Source organism: Ovis aries, chromosome 2 (assembly GCF_016772045.2).
Source record: "Ovis aries strain OAR_USU_Benz2616 breed Rambouillet chromosome 2, ARS-UI_Ramb_v3.0, whole genome shotgun sequence".
In the NCBI taxonomy this organism is placed as follows: domain Eukaryota; kingdom Metazoa; phylum Chordata; class Mammalia; order Artiodactyla; family Bovidae; genus Ovis; species Ovis aries.
The window spans coordinates 113,973,095-113,994,970 of NC_056055.1; the positions used below are offsets into that span (position 1 = coordinate 113,973,095).

Sequence of the window (21,876 nt, forward strand, 5' to 3'; positions counted from 1 at the left end):
TCCCCAGCTCACGGTCACCCCACTCAGTAGAGCAAGGAACGAGAACCTGGGTGCTGGAGGGTCCTACAGCGCGCCGCGGCACTTTAATGTCGAAGCCACTTTTTGGGTCCTTCTCGCCCCGCAGGGCTGGGTCGTTGAAGGGCTCATGCCCTGTCTCCCAGTCACACACAGTCTTCCTGATGGCCTGCAGGACACTAAACCACCAGTCAAGTTGTTAGGGTGGGACAAAGTGTTGACATCCTCAGCGCTTTTACAATCATAGTATCTCCTGACTTAACCCACAACCAACTCTGACACATAAATTCCCTTGGGGGCAATGGGAGGATGTGGTAATGAGACAGTTCAATGTTAAACTTTCAAAATAGACCGTTTTCTTGGGGACGTTACCACCCTCAGAAAATCTAACGTGCTTGGCATTTTACATCAATTAGCCCAGAAGTGGTGTTTGATTTCTTAAATATTGAGTCACACTAAGGGCAGCAAGAAGACAGGCCCCAAACATTCACTCAGCGCTCAAATAACCTTCTCAAGACTTATCCCATTTTCTCATTTGAATATGCTCACCGACACAATCCTGGGGACACTGCCCACACCTCATTTGGACATCTGGATTCCACCATTCCCAACAGGGCCCCACCAATGTAGAGTCCCCTACAGGTGCCACGTTCAGGTCAGACACACCCACAAGCCCACTCTGGTCACTTTGAGCTAGACTACACTGCACATTTCCCACACAGTAGGAGTAAGGCTCCCTGCAACAAAACTGAGGCTCAGTTAAAACATGAAAATTTTCACTGAGCCTTCCAGGTAAGAGAACAAAAACTAGGAAGACTGACAGTGTAATAAGATCATATTAGTGCTGAAGGCATATAATACCAGGTGACAATTATATCACCTATAAAGCAACGAAATGAAATCACTATCCATGTGAGCCCCTCTGAGCTTCATTTTATACAAATGTCTCTGAAAGATGACCTTATCTAAAATGCTAAACATTAACAGAAACCTAGCTTAAGTTTGCTATAGGATGTCTGCAATACATATGAGGTTTTGACTAATTTGTAGGACAGGCCATAGGAATAGAAGCAAAAACACTGAAGATAATAAACTTTGAAATGGGAGATGAGATGCCGAGTTGTGTGTCCCTACAGTCCTGGTAAGCAGAATTGTCACACAGATTTTCGAGACACACCCAGGTCTGAGATAACCAAACCCTTGTTCCTGGGTCTCCAGACTGCTTAGACCGTTATCTGACTTATTGTGGGTTGTTCAGGTTAATAACTGGACCCACTACATTACATTTAGAGGAAATTCACCAAACAGGTGTCTGGAAGTTAGATATAAGTGTATTGAGCATATTTATAAAAATGTAACTCTACAGCTGCTCAAACCTAAGCTGATCCTTCCATTGTGGATGATTGTGCAGGGAGGTGTGTGCAGCAGCGCTGACCTCTGGATGACATTCTTCTTCTTCTTGATGGCCTGCCTGAGTGGCTCCCTGAGGGTGACCTGGGAGAAGTCCTGTAGTGCGGCATAGACAGTGTGGCGGATGGCATGGTTGAACACACTCTCCATCCTGCCCATCAGCACCTGCAGGCCTTTGATCATGGCGATCACCTGTAGGAGGACACAGGACCTTCAGTGTGTGGAGGCTGGCAGGTGAGCCTGGCACATGCCAGGTATCTGCCTCCCCTGAGTGCAGGCCCTCTCCCCTGGCCTCCTGTTTTTCTACTGTACACCTGCACCTGTCCCCGTTTCTGGGTCTGACCCCACTGGACTACAAGCGCCGGAGGGCAGGGACAGATCTGCTTGGCCTGGAGCTAACAGGAGCATTTGGTAACTGACTCTACTAGGTACACCTCTCTGTGAAAAACTTCCAGCAGAAAAGAAAAAAAAGATTCAGGAGAGCAAATTTGTTATTATCTGGAAAAGAAAAAAGAAATTACAAGTTTGTAATTGAAATCCCATCTGTTAACAATGGCACAGTGAATTAATATGCATAGAAAGTCAGAAGAATATGCAGTGACCTGCTTAAAGTTCCTTTTTGTGATGGTACCAGAGACAGGATTCTGCCCTCATTTCACATGCCTGTTTTCTCTGTTTACTTGCAGGATTTATATAATGAAACTGGGCTGCTTTTCTAATGAGGAAACAAAGGGAAATTTTCTATTTAAAAAAGCAAATTCTCCAACTGAAGTTGAACTGAATTCAAGCTCACAGCAATCTAAAGGAAATCTAATCCTAAAGGAAATCAACCCTGAATATTCACTGGAAGGACTGATGCTGAAGCTCCAATATTTTGACACCTGATGCAAAGAGCTGACTCATTGGAAAAGACCCTCATGCTAGAAAAAGTTGAAAGCAAGAGAAGAAGGGGATGACAGAGGATGAGATGGTTGGATGGCATCACCGACTCAACGGATATGAGTTTGAGGAAACTCAGGCATATAGTGATGGACAGAGAAGCCTGGCATGCTACAATTCATGGGGTTGCAAAGAGTCAGACATGACTTAGTGACTGAACAGCAGTAACAACATATTCAAACTATGGAATGTAGGAAAGGTGTGCTGAAAGGCAAATCTGGAGCTTTGGCCTACATATAATAACAACAATACTCATCACTAATTTATAAAAAGATAAAAATAACCCCGCCAAAGAAGAAGGCAATGAATATCTAAAAGCAAAAATTAATGGAACAGAAAATAAGCATATACTAGAAAGTGATCAACTAAGAAAAAGCTGTTTTATAAACAAACAAATGCTCAGGAAGACCAATCAAGGAAAAAAAAAACCAGACAAGCATTATGAATAAAGAGGTGACATTACCACGCAATCCACAGATACTAAGAGATTGTGAGACTGTATTGGAACAGGATAAACATACAGACTGATAGAACAGAATGAAGAGTCCAGAAATAAGCCCTCACATTTATAACCAATTTGCTTTCAACAAGGGTGTGAAACAGTTCGACAGGGAAATACTGTGTTGTCAACAAACGTGCGTGTGCTGTCATGTCCAACTCTTTGCAACCCCAACAGATAACACTGAGGCACAACTAGACATCCTCACGCAAAAGAATCAAGCCAGCCTCTTGTGTAGGAAAGGGTCATATCAGTAGCCTGGGATGAACAAACCCCGCACATTCCCAGGAAAGTCTGTCCTGTGGCTGGCTCCTAGGGAACGACTCTAAGCCACTGGAATACTCAGCCCGAAGAATATATGTCTAAGGCTTTGGCCCACTTCAATAGCAGTTTCACCAGATATTTTATGCTAACAATGTGATTTATAAGAAACAGCTGTTTTTCTTCTAGGCTTGCAGTCCGAGTAGCTGAGTGCTATAGCAATTGTGCTACATGCCAGCATCAGTTCAGTTCAGTCGCTCAGTCGTGTCCGACTCTTTGTGACCCCATGAATCCCAGCACGCCAGGCCTTCCTGTCCATCACTAACTCCCGGAGTTCACTCAGACTCACGTCCATCAAGTCCGTGATGCCATCCAGCCATCTCATCCTCGGTCGTCCCCTTCTCCTCCTGCCCCCAATCCCTCCCAGCATCAGAGTCTTTTCCAATGAGTCAACTGTTCACATGCGGTGGCCAAAGTACTGGAGTTTCAGCTTTAGCATCATTCCTTCCAAAGAAATCCCAGGACTGATCTCCTTTAGAATGGACTGGTTGGATCTCCTTGCAGTCCAAGGGACTCTCAAGAGTCTTCTCCAACACCACACTTCAAAAGCAGCAATTCTTCGGTGCTCAGCCTTCTTCAGAGTCCAACTCTCACATCCATACATAACTATTGGAAAAACCATAGCCCTGACTAGACGGACCTTTGTTGGCAAAATAATGTCTCTGCTGTTGAATATGCTATCTAGGTTGGTCATAACTTTCCTTCCAAGGAGTAAGCCTCTTTTAATTTCATGGCTGCAATCACCATCTGCAGTGATTTGGGAGCCCAAAAAAATAAAGTCTGACCCTGTTTCCACTGTTTCCCCATCTATTTCCCATGAAGCGATGGGACCGGATGCCATGATCTTCGTTTTCTGAATGTTGAGCTTTAAGCCAACTTTTTCACTCTCCTCTTTCACTTTCATCAAGAGGCTTTTTAGTTCCTCTTTACTTTCTGCCATAAGGGTGGTGTCATCTGCATATCTTAGGTGATTGATATTTCTCCCAGCAATCTTGATTCCAGCTTGATTGCTTCTTCCAGCCCAGCGTTTCTCATGATGTACTCTGCTGCTGCTGCTAAGTTGCATCAGTCGTGTCTGACTCTGCGTGACCCTATAGACGGAAGCCCACCAGGCTCCTCTGTCCCTGGGATTCTCCAGGCAAGAACACTGGAGTGGGTTGTCATTTCCTTCTCCAATGCATGAAAGTGAAAAGTGAAAGTGAAGTCGCTCAGTCGTGTCCGACTTTTAGCAACCCCATGGACTGTAGCCTGTGAGGCTCCTCTGTCCATGGGATTTCCCAGGCAAGAGTACTGGAGTGGGGTGCCACTGCCTTCTCCGGATGTACTCTGCATATAAGTTAAATAAGCAGGGTGACAATACATAGCCTTGACGTACTCCTTTTCCTATCTGGAACCAGTCTGTTGTTCCATGTCCGGTTCTAACTGTTGCTTCCTGAACATGCCAACATTACTGACACTCAACAGAAACCCTGGACACCAAGGCTCAGGTGAGCTTCCCTGGTTGGCAACACTCTGCATCTATGCTCACCCACCACTGCCAGGAGAAATAAACACATTCCCTGCAGCTCCAATAAGGAGGGGGACATCTGGAATTTGCGCTTGGCTTCTCCTGGACTTAACCCAGTGTCTTTTCCCTTTGCTGATTTTAATCTATGTCATTTCTCTATAATAAATCATAACCTTGAACAGAACAGCTACTTAGTTCTATATAACTTAGTCTAGCAAATCTAGGCTAAGGGTGGTCTTGGGGACCTCTAATATAACACCCTATCTCACAGCATTAAAAATTAACTCAAAATTGACCATATACATTTAAAAATCTGTAAGACCAAACAAACAAAAATAAACAAGGCAAATCTTTGTGACTTGGGTTAGGTGGTGATTTCTTAAGAGATGACACCAAAAGCACAAGCAACTAAAGAAAAAAATTGAAAAACTGAACTCTATTAAAATGAAAGACTTTTATGCTTCAAAAGATCCCATTAAGAAAGTAAAAAGTAAATGGGAGAAAATGCTGCAAATCATATGTCTGGTAAGAACTGGTACCTAGAATATATAAACTCAATAATACAAAGATAAATAATTCAATTAAAAAATGGGCAAAGAATCTGACAATTCTCCAAAAATATACAAACTGTCAACTGTGTCACTCAACTGTGTCTGACTCTTGTGACCCCGTGGACTGCAGCCCACCAGGCTCCTCTGTTCATGGAACTCTCCAGGCAAGAATACTGGAGGGGGTTGTCATTTCCCCCTCTAGGGGATTTTCTGCCCAGCGATCGATCCCAGGTCCCCTGCATTGGCAGGCGGATTCTTCTACCACTGCACCACTGGGGGAGCCCACAAACTGTCAATAAGCACATGAAAATATGCTCAGCAGCATTGTTATAAAAATTCATATCAAAACCACAATGAAACACTGCTTCATATCTAGCAGGACGGCCAGAATCCAGACAGACATCAGGAACTGGCAAGGAGTTGGAGAAAGTGGACTCTCATGCACTGTTGGCAGGGATGTAAAGAACTGTTGCCGTTTTGCAAACTATCTGGTAGTTTCTCAAAATGTTAAAGGCAGAGAAACCATATGACCCAGCAACTCTACTCCTAGATGTATTATCAGAAGGAAGGAAAACAAGTCCACACAAAATCCTACACACACAAGCTCATAGCAGCATTATTCATAAGTGAAAAGGCAGAACAACCCAAGTGTCTGTCAGCTAATATGAATAAATAAAATATGATATATACATACAATGGAATATTATTTGGCACAGAAAAGAACGAAATATTGATATATGTGGGAACCTTGAAAATATTATTAAGTGAAAGAAACCAATCACAATCACATATTGTATGAAACGCCCAGAATAAGCAAATCTACAGTCAGACCGCAGATTATTAGCTGCCATGGGATGAAGGAAGGGGAAAATGCGGGGTGACTCCTAATGGGTACAAGTTTCTTTTTGAGACAACAAAAATGTTCCAAATTTGTGATTATACAATTCTGTGAGTATATCCCCTCAAAGCACTGAATTTTACACTTTAAATGGGTGAACTGTAGGTATGTGGGAAAAAGCTGTTACCAAAAAAGATGAAAACTTATCATAAAAGCAGTACGTCAAAAATAAGAAAATTTAGAAAGATTCTTAGAAAAATCTTTGAAAATACAACTTACCAAACCTGATACAAGTAACAGAAAATCTGAATACTTCTCTATCTAGCAAAGAAACTGAAAGTTTCAGAAGCCAACCCATACAGGGAAAGCTTCACAAGTAAATGCTGGAAACCATTCAAGGAAAAAATATCTTACACAAACCATTACAGACAACAGGGAAGATAGGACTGTCATCAACCATTTCATGAAGCCAGAATCCAAAAATTAGAATGCAAGGTTGTCAAGGTGTGGGCTAAGCACAACCTCCTCCCTAAAAGCACCCTGTGAAAGGGGGTGTTGGTAGTTGGTGCAGGTAACCTCACAACAGAGACACCTGGACACCCTTAGCCGAACGACCAAGGTCAACACCAGCACTGATGAATCAATAACACTGACAGCATAGGCCTTTGATGTGATGTTATTAAAATGGCATTTCAGCTCTGTGCTCCTCCTTTGCAAAAGCTACAACCTCAGTCTAATCATGAGAAACACATCAGATAAATTCCAGTTGAGGGACATTCTAAAGGCCAGCACTCCTCAAAACTGTCACAGTCATCACAAACAAGGAAAGTCTGAGGCAGTGTCATGACCCAGAAGAGTCAAAGGGTACATGATGACTACATGTGAAGTGAGATCCTAGATCAGGGGAAGAATGTTATAGAAAAAGTGAGGATATGTGAATAAAGCATGGGCTTTAGCTAATAATAATGTATTTACACTAGCTTATTAAAAATATAAAAATACTAAAATAAGATGTTACTAATAAATGAAAAAGGGCATGGGGTATATGGGAATCCACTATACTATCTTTGCAATTTTTCTGCAAATCTAGAAGTGTTCTAAAACCAAACATTAAAAGAAAAAAGTATTATTAAAAGCCACTCTTACTCATGAACTTCAATGCAAAAATCCATATAAAAATCTTAGCAACCTGTATCTTGCAAGATATAAAAAGGATAAAATATCATGATCAAGTTGAGTTTATATCAGGAATGCAAGGTCAGCTTAATATTAAACCTGATCCAAAAAACCCTATCAGTGTAAATCTAGCACACTGAAAGAATAAAAGAATAATCAGTTCAGTTCAGTTGCTCAGTCGTGTCCGACTCTTTGCGACCCCATGAATTGCAGCACGCCAGGCCTCCCTGTCCATCACAAACTCCCAGAGTTCACTCAGACTCACGTCCATCGAGTCAGTGATGCCATCCAGCCATCTCATCCTCGGTCGTTCCCTTCTCCTGCTGCCCCCAATCCCTCCCAGCATCAGAGTCTTTTCCAATGAGTCAATACTGGAGTTTCAGCTTTAGCATCATTCCTTCCAAAGAAATCCCAGGGCTGATCTCCTTCAGAATGGACTGGTTGGATCTCCTTGCAGTCCAAGGGACTCTCAAGAGTCTTCTCCAACACCACACTTCAAAAGCAGCAATTCTTCAGTCCTCAGCCTTCTTCACAGTGCAACTCTCACATCCATACATGACCACTGGAAAAACCATAGCCTTGACTAGACGGACCTTAGTCGGCAAAGTAATGTCTCTGCTTTTGAATATGCTATCTAGGTTGGTCATAACTTTTCTTCCAAGGAGTAAGCGTCTTTTAATCTCATGGCTGCAATCACCATCTGCAGTGATTTTGGAGCCCAAAAAAATAAAGTCTGACACTGTTTCCACTGTTTCCCCATCTATTTCCCATGAAGTGATGGGACCGGATGCCATGATCTTCATTTTCTGAATGTTGAGCTTAATTGTCTTAATGGATGAAAAATGTTTTATAAAACTGGTATCTATCCATGATAAAATCTCTTAGCAAATACGGAATAGAAGGCAATTTCCCTGATCTGAGGAAGGGTAGTTACAAGGAACCTATAACAAATGCATTGCATGACAAAATGCTGAAAGCTTTCCCTTTGGGATGGCAAACAAGACATAAACACCTGGAGTCTCCTTCTATTTAATGAGTAGGAATCCTACCTAGTGTGATTAAAAAAAAAAAAAAATAGAAGGGGGAGAAATAAGACTGTCATTATTTCCAGATGATATGATTATATAAGTAGAAAATACAGAATAATCTATGGATAATTTATTACAATTAATAAGTGAGTTTAGACAAGTTGGTAGATACAAGGAAAACTAAAAAAAAATTGATTTTAAACATCAGTGATAAACATTTTGAAAAAAATAAAATAAAGTCAACAAAAGATGTGCAACAGTTTTACAGATGAAAAGAGGTATTAGAGAATCTTAATGAATGGACGGACATATCAGATTCATGAAAGATTCAATATTATAAATTTGTCAATTCTTCTGAAAATGGTCTATAGGTTTATTCAAACCCTTATAATAAATTTTAACAGGATTCACTGGGACATAACTGGATGGTTCTAAAATGTATATTAAAATGCACAGGGTGAGAATAGCTAAGAATTCTTGAAGAGAGAAAGATGTACTTTACAAGACACACGTAACTACTGTAATTAAGACAGAGGGATTAGGAAAGGACAGACAGACTGACCAGTGGATTGGAACATGAGCAGAAACACACCTGCCTAAAGTATGGTTACCTGACGCACACAGAGGGGGCAGGCAGAGCAGCTGGGAGGGTTGGAGGGGGTATTTCGGATCTAAATGTGAAAGGAGAATAAGACACCCAGAAGACAATGCAGAAGACTTTCTTCATGACCTTGGGGGTATGCAAAGATTTCTCAGACAAGGTGGGAAACGTACAGCTACAAAACATACATCCAGAGACTAGATGGCACAGAAATTAAGACCTGTTCATCACAAGAGTCCTAAACATCACGCAGAGCTGCGGACCACACAGCTGTGAGTGGGGTTCCTCTCTCTCCAACACCCAGGTCTCAACTTGCTCCTCTCGTGTGTGCCAACAAAAAGCTGCTGAGGCTCCCAAGCTCTCCTCAGAACATGCCCTGATCTGGCTCAGGGGAGTGTCTATGCAGAGACCAGGAACCCACAACTTATTTTAATCTCTATTCCGACATCTGTGACAGATTCAAAGAGCCACCCTACACAGACGCAACTGTATAAAACAAGTAGTTCATTCATGTTTTTGCCCTTCTTTGTATAGCAAAGACAGTTTGAGGTCAGAATCAAAGGAGGAGGAGAAAGCAGACAAGCCGTACCTCCACCAGGGCAAACTTCTCCTCACTGGTGTAGTTGTAGCGGGTGGCACGCTCATACTCCTCAGCATTGTCAGGGCAGTCCTTGTTAGAGTACTTGTCCGTTGGGTGCACAAGTTTCCACGAATACTGGTGTGATCAAAACAGAGGGGCGACAGCCACACCAAAGGCAAAATGTTTACCTGCTGGTCTGACTTACAGGACTACTGCCAAAAGCTACCTAAGGTCGCAGGCCAGCCTGCTATTGTTCACTGAGTCTGAGAGTCACACACAGGCCTGAGTGCCTGCATGCACACACACACACAATGCACGCACACATGTGACACGCGTGCTACATATGCGTGCACACACACTCCATCTCCATAGAACTGCAAAACGTTCTGGAAACGTGACTTCAGTCTCAAGCAGCAGATCAGAACCTTAAGAAACGCATCAGGTAAAATGGTCTGGATACTTTATGTGGAATATCTAAGACTATAAGCACTTTATCACCATTTCTAAAAGAATTAGCCTTTCAAACAATCAAGTACCCATCCAAATATAAAAATCCTTGTCTGAGCAAAATAAACAACCAAACAGAAAAATCTTCTGACTTATGAGTATCCAAACCATTTTATGCATCATAAACCACTTTACTAATCCTAAACAAAAGAAGCTGATGGCTAGAAATACAGAGTGTTGTTTTTAAAAAAAATGAGAAAAAAAATGAGAAGTAAAAATCATCATAACAATACAAATGTAATTCTACCAATGTGTTTTAAAAGATAAGGACCTTTAATTCTAATATATGTAAATGAAATGTACATTGAGCCATCTTAGAAACATTTAAATTAATATATACTCTTATTTCTAGTGCCAAAGATAAAAAACCGATTTGTTTTTGATCCAATGGCCAAAGTTAAAGCAGAAAAAATATAGTTTAGTCAGTTTATTGACAAGTTTAGGAAGAAAAGCACTTCTAATTAACTAGGGGGTGCATTTCCAAATAAAAGTGAGAGGGCCCACCACTTCCATCACATGAGCACTCCACTGGGACAGCAGCTGAAGACCTTGAAGAGCCAAGTCAAAGAGCTTCCGGTATTCAGCGTCCGTCTTCTGAGCCTCCTGGCGGCCTGAGCCCGTGACCACCTAGAGATAATAGAGCATTAAGAGGTCACCAGTGTCCAGGAAACTACTTATCAAACCCATTCTAGGAGCCTACTCCAAATGTACACTGGCAAAAGTAGTTCTAAAAAACTAGCTATTACTTTAGATGATGCTAAGGAATCAATTAGTTTAATAACTGATACACAGAGCAAAGGAATCCAGCTCTGGAAGTAGCAAGGAGCTGAGGACCACCAGGCTGAGGAGGCAGTGGCTGCAGCTGTCCACATCCCAATCAGCTGGACCCCTCAGCAGACCTCAGCATGGCTGCCCAGGGACCAAGTGGGTCTGGAGAATGGGAGCTGTGTCTTACGGGGCCTCTACTCTGGCAGTGTACAGGACACACAGGGGAAAGAGGTCATGGCAAATGATGGCACAGAAAGTGAGGGCGGACACAGGCATGAGAAGGGGGATGGTCATGTCAACCAACTGCAGCTTATACAACTTATTTGGAGACTGGGGCACAAAAACCTGGAAAAATAAATCACTACTGATAATGAGCAAATAGGGTAAATATGAATAATGACCAGCTGTTTACTAGTAAGGAATACATACTTGGTTGTTTAGGTGTGATGGAATTATGGTTATGTTTTAAGAGTGTTCTTTATTTATTAGAGACATGTGGGAAATATATTCAGAGGGAGTGCTATGTTATCTTGCAATTGCTTCACGCTAACCTGGAGGAGCAACTAAAAAGGGGTAGGTGATGAAGCCTGGTGTGGTATCTGAGGAGCCAGGACTGGTCTCTTCATTTGTGTGCTTGAAAATTTATGTAATGGAGAACTAAAACACAAACAATAAAAATGGAGCCCTCCTCCACTGTTGGTGGGAATGTAAGCTGGTGCAGTGACTATGGAAAACAGTATGGAGAGTCCTTAAAAAAAAACAAAAATAGAATTTCCATACGATCTAACAATCCCACTCCTGGGCATATACTTGGACAAAATTATAATTCAAAAAGACACATGCAGGGTACTTCCCTGGAAGTCCAGTGGTTGAGAGTCCACACTTTCAGTGCAGGCGGCACAGGTATAATCCCTTATCAGGGAAGATCCCACATGCCTCGCTGCATGGCAAAAAAAAGATACATGTACTCCTATGTTCACAGCAGCAGTATTCACAACAGCTAAAACATACACTCATACTACTCAGCTATAGAAAAGAACACAATGCCATTTGCATCGACATGACGCAACAGAGATTATCATACTAGTGAATTAAGCGAAACAGAGAAAGACAGACACCATATGATACCACTTATGTGTGGAATCTAAAACACGGCGCAAATGAACCTATCTACAGAAACAGACTCTCAGACACAGAGAACAGATGTGTGATTGCCAAGCGGGAGGTGGGGGGTAGGCCTGGGAGTTTGGGATTAGCATGTGTAAAGTATTATTTATAGGATGGATAAACAGCAAGGTCCTACTGTATAGCACAGGGAACTATATTCAACATCAAGTGATAAATCATAATGGAAGAGAATATTTAAAAAGGAGTGTCTATATGTGGATAACTGAGTCACTCTGCAGTACAGCAGAGATTGGCACAACACTGTAAATCAGCTATACTTCAGGAAAAAAGCACGTGTGGCACTGGCAAAGGACAGACATAAAGGTCAATGGTAAGGAACTGAGCGTCCAAAAATGAAGCCTCAGGATTACAATCAACTGATTCTCCTCCACCTAGTTTTACTGATATATGTGATACATACATAAAGTGGACAATATGACTTGATTTGACATGGGTTTCCCTGGTGGCTCTGATGGTAAAGCATCCACCTGCAATGCGGAGGACCTGGGTCTGATGGCATGGAAACCCACTCCAGTATTCTTGCCTGGAGAATTCCAGGGACAGAGGAACCCAGTGGGCTACAGTCCATGGGGTCACAAAAAGTCAGGCACGATTAAGCGACTGAGACAAATGCATATCCTGTGAAATGACTACACAATAAGTTAACATCTACCAACTCACAATTACAATTTTTTTTTTCTATGATGAGAACTTTCAGGATTTACTCTCCAAGGAACTCTGAAATATAATTTACTCTCCAAGGAACTTTGACATTTAACTATAGTCACCATGCTGCATATTACAGCCCCAGAAATTATTTATCTTATAACTGAAAGTTTGTGCCTTTTGGCCATCTTTTCTCACTTCTTTTACCTCTTGCCTCTGTCAACCACCAATCTGTTCTCTGTATTCATGAGTTTAGTTTTTCAGATGCCACATAAAAGTGGTATCATACAATATTTGCCTTTTCCTGTCTGACTTACTTCACTTAGTGTAATCCCCTTAAGGGCCATCCATGTTGTCACAAATGGCAGGATTTCCTTCTTTTGTATGACTGAATAATACTCCACTGTGTAATATATATCACATTTTCTTTATTCATTCATCTATCTGTAGACACTTAGGCTGTTTCTTTGGTCTGAGTATCATAAATAATGTTGCAATGAACACAGAAGTGGTACAGTCAATTGATTTTTGATGAGGGTGCCTTCAGTGGAAAAAGAATAGTCTTTAAAAAACAATACTGGCAAAACTGGATATCTACATACAAAAGAATGAACTTGAACCCTTAAATTATACCATATTTAAAAAGTAACTTAAAATGGATCGTAGATCTAAATATAAGAGCTAAAACTTTTACAAAACTCTTAGAAGAAAACAAGAGGTAAATCTTTGTGACTTGGGTTAGGCAGCGGTTTGTTCATTACGACCAAAAGCACAACCAACCAAAGAAAAAACAGGTAAAAGTGGACTGCACTGGGGCTTTCCTGGTGGCTCAGCACTAAGGAGTCTGCCTGCCAATGCAGGGGACGTGAGTTTGATCCCTAGGCCAGGAGGATCCCACATGCCATAGAGCAACTAAGCCCACGCACCGTAATTTCTGAGCTCGTGCTCTAGAGCCTGGGAGCCACGATCGCAGAGCCACGGGCCCAAACTCCTGAAGCCTGCGTGTCTGAGATTCTGTGCCCCACAACAGGAGCCCGCACAGTGAGAGCAGCAGGCTTGAGAGCAGCCCCTGCATGCCACAGCCAGAGGAAAGTCTGCACCGCAATGAAGCCTAGCACAGCCAGAAGCAAATGAATAAAGCAAACTGGACCACACCAGAAATAAGAAACTGTGCTTCAAAGAGCGTCACTGAGACAGCAAACAGACAGGAGACAGAACTCCAAAAGAGGAGAAAATATATGAAAATCACATAACAGACAACAGAATATAAGAACTCAATAGTAAAAAAAAAAAAAGACAATACAATTTAAAAATGGGCCAATACTTCAAGAGACATTTCTTAAAATTGGCCAATGAGTACATGGAAAGATACGCAGTTTCATTAGCCATTAAGGACATAAATCCAAACCACAACCAGGCACCACTTCACACTCACTAGGATGGTCAGAACAAAAAAAAACAGAAACAAGGGCTGGCGAGGATGTAGAGAAATCAGACTCCTCACGGACTGCTGGTGAACATGTAAAATAGTGCAGCTGCTTTGAAAACAGCTTGGCAGTTCCTCAAAATGTTCAACACAGAATACCATATGACTCGGCAGTTCCATTCCTAGATATCTACCTAAGAGAAGTAAAAACTTACATCCACGCAAACACTTGTACACGGATGTTCATAGCAGCATTATTCATAATGAACCAACAAAATGTGGTGTGTCTAAGCAACGCAGTATTATTCTAACATAAAATTATTTTAAATATTATAAGCCATAAAATTATTGATACAGGCTATAACATGGATGAACCTTCCAGTAGGTAAATCCATAGATAGAAAGTAGACTGCCAGGTGCCAGAAGGAAGGGGAATGGGGAGTGACTACTAAGGGGTGCAGAGTTGCTCTGGGGATGTTGACACTGTTCAACAAGTCTGTGATGACAGTTACACAACTCACTAAATACACTAAAAATCTTTGAAGTGTATAATTTAAATGGGTGAATTGGGTGATATGTGTATTATGGCCTCATAAATCTGTTTAAAAATAAACTGAGCGAAGCTGTCAAAGGTGGATCTCTTTTCTCTAATTAAAACCATTATCTGATGATAAGGGCACTATGGCAGAACTCAGAAGGCAGACAGGAACCATGCATGCTGTGAAATGCTCCTCTTTGGAAAGGCAGACATTAGCTCTCCGTGCTGTCTGAGAGCTCCTCATGAACTCAGTTTACAACCACATGAAGATGTCCAGGGGGCTGGCCCCCATCTCTACTCAGTCAGCCACCCACGTGGGGTCTGCAAGGAGGTAACAGGCCCTGAGGGTTTGGGCTACCTTTCAGTCATTTTGGTTACATACTGACTAGCGCTTGTGGCTGAGAGATGGAATGCTCACTGTCCTGCAATGGGCAGAACAGCACACAGAGTTCTTCCAAATATAATGGTCCTCCTGAGAACCCCAAGGTACTACAACCTCAGAAACCAGACCTATATATGTTGCCCCAAGTCCCTAGGTCCCTCTAGACCATTTGCAGCACCCATCCATGCCAGTGACCACTGCTCTGACCCTGACCTTGGTGTCTCATCTGCTAGGACATGAGAAATGACCCTCCCATTGCTGCTTCTCCTCTCTTCGACCCCTGACCCACCCACCCCATGTGAGTCATGCTGGCTTGGAGCCAGGCATGTAGCAGGTATGGGCAACGTGACTGGCCCAAACAAGGACACAGAAAACCCAGCTGCAAAGCCAGAAGGAATTAACAAGGCCCATGGCCCAAAAGAGAGCACTACCTCCTACACCCTTCCTCAGGCCTTTTTCTGGGCACCTGATGTATCTTCCTAAGAACTTGCAAGCTCTTGTACTTCCTCCCTCTAGACAGGAAAGGGCACAAGTCAAAGCCATCCCTTCTGCTCCTGATGTCCTCTACTCTGCTCTCCTTTCTCCTAGCAGTTTGGAACGACGGAACTAGACTAGAAAATGTACTTATTCATGGTTTCAACTCAGTCATTTTTTTGGGATCACTGCTAATATTTTTCCAAAAAAAAGAACATGCTTTTTGTACAGCTGAACAGATCCAAACAAACTCCATTATATCATATCTGCACTGCCTCATCCATTATGAGAGCTTGTTAAGTACACAGTACTTAAACTATGCTTCTCAAAGTAAATGAAGGGTAAAATTCAAAGTAAATGTGGGTGCAGAGAATACAAGGACCACATCAGACATGGTGTTGCCCGGTGTGCACTGCAGGCAGAGGCCACTCACCTCACTATTGCTGTAGCGTGCCAGCTCCGAGATGAAGCGCATATGGTCCTCCCGGATCTGGACCATCTGCTCGCAGATGTTGTACTGTGGGCTGCTGCTGGAGGACGTGCAGGTCCATCTAAGGGGAAAGGGGAAACGTGCATGACCCAAGGGACACCTGGCCAAGGACACAGGCAAGGCAGGCCCACCCCCAGCCCAGCAGGCCCACTGCAGCCGAGGTCGAGGTGGCAAACGTGGCATTCTCTGCCTGGTAACAGCTGGGTCTGCCTCAGTTCCCTGTGTCGGGTCTGTGTCTACCTTCTCATGTCTGTATTCTGGAAAAGGAACCGTAATTTCTCCTTAATCAGTAAACTACATTCCACAAAGCTGAGAGTTGCTGGATTCAAGATACTGCATAACCCTTCCAGAGCCCCTTGACACATTACCGCACAGTTGGCAGGAACTAGTATTTCCTTATTACTCACATGTGAAAATATAAACTATAGTACAAAACAAGTCAGCCAAAGACTCAGGAATAAAAGTTATCCTTGATGGGAGAGTTGAAACTGACATGACTTGGAAATTAGACAGTGTTGTCATAACTACGTGTACAACACACCATTTCAGTAGCAAACAGATATAGTCAACAGAGTGGAAAAAAAGGGTATCAAAACTTAAACTGGTGCACGGGGATGATCCAGGGAGATGATGTGGGGTGGGAGGTGGGAGGGGGGTTCAAGATTGGGAACTCATGTACACCTGTGGCTGATTCATGTCAATGTATGGCAAAACCAATACAGTATTGTAAAGCAAAATAAAGTAAAAATAAAAATTAAAAAAAAAAAAAAACTTAAATTGGAAAAAAAAAAAGATTAAATCTGTTGGCGTTCCTGGGCAGAAAGCATGGGTCTTTGGGCTCAGAGCAGTTCCCTTGGTTTCCTCACAGTCAGCACCAACTTCCACGAGGTTTCTAACAAGTTCACCCCTTTGCCAGAAGGAAAGGATGCAGATTACCAGTTTTCAAGATGATCAGTACACTATCTCAAGCGGCATCACTTTTAACTTTGATTCCACTATAAGATGGCATGAAGAACTACCTTATGACCCAGCAATCCCACTGCTGGGCATACACACCGAGGAAACCAGAATTGAAAGAGACACATGTACCCCAATGTTCATCGCAGCACTGTTTATAATAGCCAGGACATGGAAACAACCTAGATGTCCATCAGCAGATGAATGGATAAGAAAGCTGTGGTACATATACACAATGGAGTATTACTCAGCCGTTAAAAAGAATTCATTTGAATCAGTTCTGATGAGATGGATGAAACTGGAGCCGATTATACAGAGTGAAGTAAGCCAGAAAGAAAAACACCAATACAGTATACTAACACATATATATGGAATTTAGGAAGATGGCAATGACGACCCTGTATGCAAGACAGGGAAAGAGACACAGATGTGTATAACGGACTTTTGGACTCAGAGGGAGAGGGAGAGGGTGGGATGATTTGGGAGAACGACATTCTAACATGTATACTATCATGTGAATTGAATCGCCAGTCTATGTCTGACGCAGGATGCAGCATGCTTGGGGCTGGTGCATGGGGATGACCCAGAAAGTTGTTATGGGGAGGGAGGTGGGAGGGGGGTTCATGTTTGGGAATGCATGTAAGAATTAAAGATTTTAAAATTTAAAAAATAAAAAACTAAAATAAAAAAAAAAAAAAAAAGACAAAAGGAGAAAAAAAAAAAAATAATAAGATGGCATGATAATCACAGAGGCACCGGCCGAGGTGGCTCCTTGAGTCTGCAGCAAGCACACAAGGCCAGGCCCTGCGCCAGGGTCCACTCTCAACACACTGGCCTTCCCTGCAGGCATGTCCTCCTCAGGAGAGGCGTATGTGTTACCAATTTAATGGCAGATGTGTTAGGAAATAAGCTGGTACAGGAGCCAGATGCCAACATCTGCCACTTGCACCAATCCCCAGGGGCCAGACACAGTTGCTAGACTGTTGGGCTGAGCTCTTAGAGCTGACTGCTACAGGTTTAGGCATCTGCCTCAGTGGCTGTGAAACACAGAAATTAACTGGTAATAATGGCCAATGACTTACACCAGATCATACTAAAAACAAAGTATGCAAAACTCCTTGCTTTCTGTCTCTTTCATTGACTTCACATTACTTATGCTATACAGATGATTGTGTTTGTTACAGCAGGAGGTATACACTGCTAGCTTACATTTAGGCATTTTTTAAAATTTAAATTCATTTGTTTTAATTGGAGGCTGGCATTTCTATTTATACCATGGAAATCAGTACACCCTCCAAATCAGAGCTCAAGTTGATGCTGAAAGAAAGAGAGGGTTCAGCTTAGTGAATGTGATTTTGAGGAAGGTCATCACATATCAGATTTAAGGGCAGATGTATTAGGAAATAAGCTGGCACAGAGGCTGGCAAGCTGCATACAGCACAGACCCAACGTGACCAGTTTTTATGTGCCCCAGAGCCACATAAATGGTTTTTACAGATTTAAAGAGTAATTTTTTTTAAAAAGTAACAAATAAGAGTATGTGACATATGTGGCTAGAAAGACATAATATGTTTATAATTTGGCCTTCACAGAAAAAGACTGCTGACCTCTGAGTAGCCAGATTGAGGTGCAACTGTATTTTTCAAAACCATGGCTGAATGGAGGCCACAGATCTGGCGAAAGTCAACAGATGCATCCTATGAGACTCAAGTGACTATGCGGAAGGTGCAATAAAAAGAATTAGGTATTTACTATCACTTGTAACCATAAGCTGCAGATTCTTTATAATAGGGATTGGTCAACTATCTTAGCACAGGCCCTGAAAGTAAGCACTTTAAAATTTGGAAGCTACACTGTCTCTGTCACATCAGCTGTAGAGCCATCATCTTAAAAAAAAAAAACAAAAAAAAAACACCTCTTTAAAAATGTAAAGCCCATTCTCAACAACTGAGACCTTGAAAAGATAAGCCTGGTCTGGTTCTGGCCCTCCACTGATAGTTCTATAACCTCTGTAAGTTGCATACAAACATCCAGCCCCTTCCCAGCAGACTGGTTGTTAAGCTTTGATCAGCACCCAGGGAATCTGTTTATACTTCCATATATGTGACCAACAATGTCTAACAGAACTCTTTGGGATGATGAAAAGTTCTATATCTGTACTGACCAAAACAGTAGACCCTATCTATTAGATATCTGAAATGTGGCCATTCTACTAAGAACATAAATTGCACTTATAAATGAATTCAAATGCAAACATCTACACATGGAAAAGACTACCACATCAGGCATGTGATTGAGAATGCCCAAGGTGGCGTCTCCGGATAGGAAGCAGCACGTCAGGAACCACAGCGAGAACACTGAAGAATGCTCTGACTGGGCAACTCACTCTCTGCCTACCGAGATTTATTTTCCTCATAGTGAGCGCTGGTCTTGATGTATCTTGCCAGTTCTATTTGCATGTCTCCAAACAGCGGAACCACCTGCAGCTGCTGTAGTCAAAGAATAAAAATAAAAAACCCAGAGTCATTATATATTGTACTTAGTCACCAAATACAATCTAAGAAGAATGAGGAATGCTAATAATTACTGCAGGTTGAATGCTATTTCTGCAAAACACTTACTGCAAAAAAGTTGTAAACAACTTCTACATTCACTTAAAATACCAATTCAAACATTAAAATCAACCTATCTTGTTGCTAGAACCATGGTCATTAAAAAAACAAACAAACCTGCATTTCTATATACAACAAACAATTAGGAAAAAAAACTAAAGAGAAAAAAATTGCAATAGCATCAAAAATAAAAGTATATAGTATTAAATCTAACAAAATATGTTAAGACTTCAAAATAAAATATTACCAAAAATTTTACAAAATTTTTTAAAGTTCTAAGTGAATAGAGAATTATGTTAGGTTCATGTGCTGGAAAACATGGTATTTTAAAAATATCCATTTTCCCTAAATTGATCTACAGATTCAACAGAATCCCAAATAATATTCCAAGAGGAAAAATGATTTATGGGTAGTATGTGCATGTGTGTGTATGTGTGTGTGTAAATCAGCAAGTCAAATCTAAAATATATTTCAAAAGATAGGGAGGGAGGTGGGAGGGGGGTTCATGTTTGGGAACGCATGTACACCCGTGGTGGATTCATGTCAATGTATGGCAAAACCAATACAGTATTGTAAAGTAAAATAAAGTAAAAAAAAAAAACAAAAACAGATAGAGGGACAATGCTCAAGACAACTGTGGAGAACATAACTTGATGACCTGCTGGAGACTTCCAGCAACTAAGCCAGCACAGGTGCAGACCAGTGGGGCAGAGCAACTCAAGGCAGAGACATTCACATAGAGACACCTGCTCTCTGACCCAGGTGACTCCTCAGAGCAACGAAGGGGAAACAGAGTCAACTAGATATCCATAGAGGAAAAAAAAAATCCAAGACTGTCAACCCCCATCTCACAGCATACATTACATCAATTCCAGGGGGATTACAGAGCTAGATGGAAAAGGAAACAATGATGCTACTAGAAGGTAATGCAAAAGAAAATTCTCAAGAGTCTGTTTTACCAAAGAGTTCTTAAAGTGAACATCAAAGATGAATATATCAGACCACACTAAAATTAAGAACCTCAGTTCACCGATGACTCTTCAAGAAAGTGAAAAATAAGAGCGACATAGGGGAAATGCATGTATTTTAGGACACATGTATCCGACAAAGGATACATACCCAGAATACGTAAAGAACTACAAACCAACAGGGAAAAAAAAGAATGAGAGACTTGAAAGGACACTTCACAAAGAGAACACACAAAAGGCTAATAATACCGTGAAAAGCAATCAGGGAGACATCAACTAAACCACAAGGAAACACTAGCCAATAAAATCTCAAAGACACACAGGCACACCCTTCAGGATGCCCCCTTGGTGATGATATGAAACCCCAAGAATGCTCACTCACTGCTGGTGGTGATGCAAGTCAGCACAGCCATGTGGAGGAACTGTGAGGCTGTATCTACTGCACTGAAAATGTCCATTCTGTTAGATGGATACGCAGTCCGCCACTGGGTACTCATCCAGTAAAAATGTGCACAGACGTGCACACATCAGAGCAGCACTGTTCACACAAGCCAAAACGCAGAAACAATCTCATGTTCATCACAGAATGGAGAAGCAAACTGCAGTTTAGTCATAAAATGTAGAGCCACACCACAATGAAAAAGTAAAACTATAGTTGCAGGTTCCCACAGGGACAATCTGACAAACAAAGTGGGGGGTAGCCAGACACAAAAGAATACATATGGCATGATTCCTTTAGACAAGGTTCAAATTCAGGCAAAACTGCTCTAAGAGCAGGAAACAGTCTACTCACACCCACCCACCTGCCAACATTGCATTTCCTGCTTTGGACCAGTCACAGTTGACCTCCCAAAGCTCAAACTGCATACACTTCAATAAAAAGGTTTATCTAGAAACTGCAACTCACCTTGAAGTATTTGTCGATTTTGGATAAGTTTATTCTTTTCTTGGCATCTAGTTTATAAATGTTGCTGACACTTCCATCCATCAAATATAGACCAAACCCCATGACCTGAAAAATCACAAAATGGCACATAAAGCTTAGACCTGCAGGTTTAACTATCCATAAACACACTGCTATAGTTCATAACTTTGAAATGACAGTTCATTCTTATTTCAAAAAGCACTTTTTAAAAACACTGGAGTTGACCTACAACCCTATGTTAGTTCCAGGTGTACAACACCATTCAAAATGATCACCATAAGTCTAGTTACCACTGGTCCGCCATGCAAAGACAGACAATATTAACAACGGTATTTCCAAAGCAGTACATTTCATCCTCCGGACCCACTCACTTTGTAGCCAGAAGTCTACACCTCTTAATCTCACCTATTTCATTCACTCCTCTATACCACAACTGGGAACCTCCTGTCCTCTGTATCTATGAGCCTGTTTCTGTTTTATGTTTGTTCATTTTTTAGATTCTACATATAAGTGAAATCATATGGTATTTGT

General features: G+C 41.7%; 1 protein-coding gene across 1 annotated transcript in view; it reads right to left on the reverse strand.

Annotated features, from left to right (window-relative positions):
• The window catches only part of CYFIP1 (cytoplasmic FMR1 interacting protein 1), a 105,233-nt gene that overhangs the window by 40,646 nt on the left and 42,711 nt on the right, over window positions 1–21,876 (reverse strand). Inside the window, 7 exon segments of the mRNA XM_042243577.1 lie at window positions 47–194; window positions 1,451–1,617; window positions 9,475–9,600; window positions 10,477–10,599; window positions 15,827–15,944; window positions 19,238–19,329; window positions 21,328–21,432. Of these exon segments, the coding sequence (XP_042099511.1) occupies window positions 47–194; window positions 1,451–1,617; window positions 9,475–9,600; window positions 10,477–10,599; window positions 15,827–15,944; window positions 19,238–19,329; window positions 21,328–21,432 (879 nt within the window).